General features: G+C 35.3%; 1 protein-coding gene across 1 annotated transcript; it reads left to right on the top strand.

Annotated features, from left to right (window-relative positions):
* The first annotated feature begins 377 nt into the window (after positions 1–377).
* LOC102144433 (olfactory receptor 5K1) lies at positions 378–4,243 on the top strand. The gene has a single exon (XM_074033633.1). The coding sequence runs from the start codon at positions 2,062–2,064 to the stop codon at positions 2,986–2,988; it is 927 nt and encodes a 308-aa protein (XP_073889734.1). The 5' UTR covers positions 378–2,061; the 3' UTR covers positions 2,989–4,243.
* The last annotated feature ends 536 nt before the right edge of the window (positions 4,244–4,779 follow it).

Genomic DNA, 4,779 nt, shown 5'->3' with positions numbered 1-4,779 from the left:
TTTTTATGATTATGAATGAAATTACAATTATGTTAATCTTTGTGGGAGATTCTAATTATTTCTTTTTGGTCAATTCATTATTATTGGCCAAAGGATGTGAATGTTTAAGAGTTTCTTTAATTTATTACAAATTATTTTCCAATAATTGCACCAATTTTGGCTACCACTATATACGATCATTTCTTTTTTAAAACATCTTGCCATTTTAATAGACAAAATAAATATAACCTTGTAGCTATTTCAAATTATGTTTCTCTGATTAGTAATGAAGTTAAAAATTTTTAATTTGTAAAAAATTATATTTCCTTCAGATTTTTCTGTTCCTGCCATTGACCTGTTTTCTAGTGATTATGTGTACTGATTCCTTCCTAAAATACAACTAGAGAAACAATATCCTATTTATTCCAGTCTCCTAGTTTTTGTTTGATGCTTGATTTTTATTCATGATTTTTGATATATACTTATATAAATAAATTTGTCAACTTTTAACCCTTTTCTTGAATTTTTGATGGCATTTGAATTTCATGCACACATGAATAATTTTACATTGTATGCATAAATTGTATATAAATAACCTGGATGGTTTCTAGTATAGGCATTTTTTCTCATTTCCCCTAATCTCTCTGTCTCCTCCCCACTTCCACCCACATCCCTTTTCCTCCCTACCCCAGAGGGGTACAAATACCTTAAAAATAGCCTGTTTCCAAAGCATGTTATGTTTAAGTGTACACTCCAGTAGTATTTGAGATAGTAAATTACTAAGAATATACAACTCAAAATAGGCATTTAAATTTTTTATTGTGGTAGAAATTACATAACAAAAAATTTATCATCTTAGCCATATTTAACAGTGTAGTTCAATAGAATTAAGTACATTTGCATTGTTGTATTAATACAGTCATCACCACTACTCATCTAGAACTTTATTTATCTTCCCAAACTGAAACTCTGTAACCAATAAGAAATAGCTCCCCGTTCCCACCTCCCACTGACAACCACCACTCTATATTCTGTCTATAAATTTGACTACTCTAGGTACCTGTAAATGGAGTAATAGAATATTGGTCCTCTTTTGACTAGCTTATTTCAGTTAGCATTATGTCCCCAAGGTTGATCCATGTTGTAACAAGTCAGAATCTCATCCCTTTTTAGGGTTGAATAGTGTTCCATTGTATGTATATATCACCATTTATTTTTTCATCATCCTTGGACATTTGGGTTGTTTCCACTTTTTGGCTATTATGAATAATGCTGCTATTAACATTGGCATATAAAAATAGTCTTTTAAACAACCTTGTTAATCAGTACATATATATTCATTGAAATTTTTGGGAACGTTGATACCAATTGCTGATATTTAAACTATGGATCAGCTTTACTTAACCCATATAGAGAAGTGTTGTTCTCTGGATCTTTCTGTGAAGACCTCAAAAGCCATCTTTGTGAAGATAATCTGATGTTTTTCTTCCTCAAAATGTGCTGGAAATATTCACAATAGCAGAGACATGGAATCAACCTAAATGCCCATCAACAATTGACTGGATAAAGAAAATGTGTTACATACACACCATGGAATACTGTGCAGCCATAAGAAAGAATGAGATCATGTCCTTTGTAGCAACATGGACAGAGCTGGAGGCCATTATCCTAGGCAAACTAATGGAGGAACAGAAAACCAAGTATTGCATGTTCTCACTTATAAGTGAGAGCTAAACACGGAGTACACATGAACGGAAAGAATGGAACTACAGACACTGGGGCCTACTTGACGGTGGAGGGTGGAAGGACAGAGAGGACTGAAAAGCTACTATTAGGTACCATTAAAATGGTTTAAAAATGATTTTAAAGGGTACTGAAAATATATTTCATCACTAGCCAAAGAGGTAATTCTTTACGAAATTCATTCTCCCCATGAACGGGGCATGCACCAAAGTCCAGGCAACATGAGGAAGCATTGTGGAAGATGCTCTCCTTCCTTTAAGCCAAAGAGACCTCAATAGTTGTGGCATATTATAAATTAGTGCCTTATTTCTCCGCAATTGTTTTTCAGACAAGTCAGGAATGGCTGAAGAAAATCATACCATGAAAAATGAGTTTATCCTCACGGGGTTTACAGATCACCCAGAGCTGAAGACTCTGCTGTTTGTGGTGTTCTTTGCCATCTATCTGATCACCATGGTGGGGAATATTGGTATGATGGCACTGATATTTACCCACCGTCGACTTCACACACCAATGTACATCTTTCTGGGAAACCTGGCTCTTGTGGATTCTTGCTGTGCCTGTGCCATTACCCCCAAAATGTTAGAGAACTTCTTTTCTGAGGACAAAAGGATTTCCCTCTATGAATGTACAGTACAGTTTTATTTTCTCTGCACTGTGGAAACTGCAGACTGCTTTCTTCTGGCGGCAATGGCCTATGACCGCTATGTGGCTATATGCAGCCCACTGCAGTACCACATCATGATGTCCAAGAAACTCTGCATTCAGATGACCACAGGGGCCTTCATAGCTGGAAACCTGCATTCCATGATTCATGTAGGGCTTGTATTTAGGTTAGTTTTCTGTGGATCGAATCACATCAACCACTTTTACTGTGACATTCTTCCCTTGTATAGACTCTCTCGTGTTGATCCTTATATCAATGAACTGGTTCTATTCATCTTCTCAGGTTCAGTTCAAGTCTTTACCATAGGTAGTGTCTTAATATCTTATCTCTATATTCTTCTTACTATTTTCAGAATGAAATCCAAAGAGGGAAGGGCCAAAGCCTTTTCTACCTGTGCATCCCACTTTTTGTCAGTTTCATTATTCTATGGGTCTCTTTTCTTCATGTACGTTAGACCAAATTTGCTCGAAGAAGGGGATAAAGATATACCAGCTGCCATTTTATTTACAATAGTAGTTCCCTTACTAAATCCTTTCATTTATAGCCTGAGAAATAGGGAAGTAATAAGTGTCTTAAGAAAAATTCTGATGAAGAAATAATCTCAAGAAAGATGGAAACAAGTGACATCCACTATAGCTTAATGATTTAAATGCAGCAAAAACATCCATATGAAATTACACAGAGGAAATGCACAAATTATAAGTAAATTTGAATATATAATAAAACTTTCAAATTAAGTGGCAATAGGTAAGGGTAGAATATACAAACAAAAGAGTCAACTGTGGTAAAAATTCAAAATAACAAAAATGAAATTCTAATTTTGAGCTCATTCAAGTAACAGCGCAGTATGTTGTCAAGCTCTTGGTCTGTGTTGGCATCAAGGATGGTAAGCATCCAAAAGAACACAGCAAAACTGGAAGTTACAAGTTGAAAGGACCATTCCATTAAGCATTGATAACTAGATAAACTATTTTAATAGCTTAGAGCATGAGCATTATGGTTAAACTGAAAGTGCTTAAGATCATATGATGGTCAACCAGTAAAATCACTGACATCCATGAGCAACAAAATTGTGGCAAGCGAATTTTGAGAAATCAATTTTAATAGCATTATGGGGACATTACTGTAGTTAGAAAGGAAGTATTGGGAAAACGAAGCTGTCAAATAATAGTGAATATCAGATTTCCAAATTTAAATTATTATTGAGTTAAATATTAAACACAGAATGTCAATTTTCAAGATAAGCTACATTAAGAGAGTTCTATCTACTCTCACATCTACCTGCATAAAGATACCATAACATAAACTTCCAGAAAAACAGTTCAAACCTCATGTAGGATTTGAAGAGCTGCTCTGTCAGTGAGTTAGGCGCAATGTCTCCGTGCTCCTAGCTGAGAGGTGAGGAAAAGCTTCAACCATAGAGACACTACCCTAGGTATATTATATATAGAAATGTAAAATATAGCATTGTTAAACAGTAGGTAGAGCTTATCTAATTTTTTTTTCTTTTCACTATTGCAAAACCTGAAGTTGGGTTTGTGGGTAGAGTAATGACTTTAATGTAATATCATTTTAAAAATTACTTTCCAATTATTCACTCAACATATACTTATTGAAATCCTGCTATAGGTAGGCATGGTTCTGGGTGTTGGGTCATATCAGTTACAAAAAATGCCAGTTTTTCCATCTTCTTAAATAATGGAATATTGCCACAATTTTTATTACTAACTTCTGAATTAAGAAGGACCTATGTCACATAATAGAAAAAAATCTCCCTTCCACCTCTTGCTCTGAGGACCTGCCTAACTTCCCAGAAAGCAATTGTCAAGTGCTCCAGGCTAACCAGCCACCAGACGCTGGCATCACAGGAAAAATCAATATGCTGAGTCTGTACAGAAAAAGTAATAGGAGAGCAGATGTATTTCCAATTCCCTAACTCATCAACACAAAAATGTAACCACCTAGTTTTTCTTTGTAACCTCCAAGAAAATCTAACCTAGTTCATTCCAGTTATACTCGGACATGTGAAGATCTTGTTTGTTTCAAATTAAATTCCATCAATTTAGGATTTACCCAACACTACCTACACTCTTCCTTCGTTGCATATAAGTGTATAGGTCCTTGCTGGTATCATGGTACTGAGCACAGGTACCAGATTATATATGAGCTCTGTCCAAGCTATGATTCTGTGAGATGTTTGAACCTATTTGACCCTCTGGTTATTTCTTCATGCCACTATCACTTCAGGTATCTACATCCATGTCTACTCCTCAGGCTATATTGATTTTCAGCTAAAATGTCTATTTATCCAACTCACAAGGCTTTGGGTTGGCTGGCTCTCTCTCTTTTACTCTTGCTGTGCTAATTTCTGAGTAAATTCTTTTGACCTC

This window comes from Macaca fascicularis, chromosome 2 (genome assembly GCF_037993035.2).
Source record: "Macaca fascicularis isolate 582-1 chromosome 2, T2T-MFA8v1.1".
Lineage (NCBI taxonomy): Eukaryota > Metazoa > Chordata > Mammalia > Primates > Cercopithecidae > Macaca > Macaca fascicularis.
The sequence above is the reverse complement of the archived record's forward strand: the minus strand, read 5'-3'. Positions and strand labels throughout refer to the sequence as shown.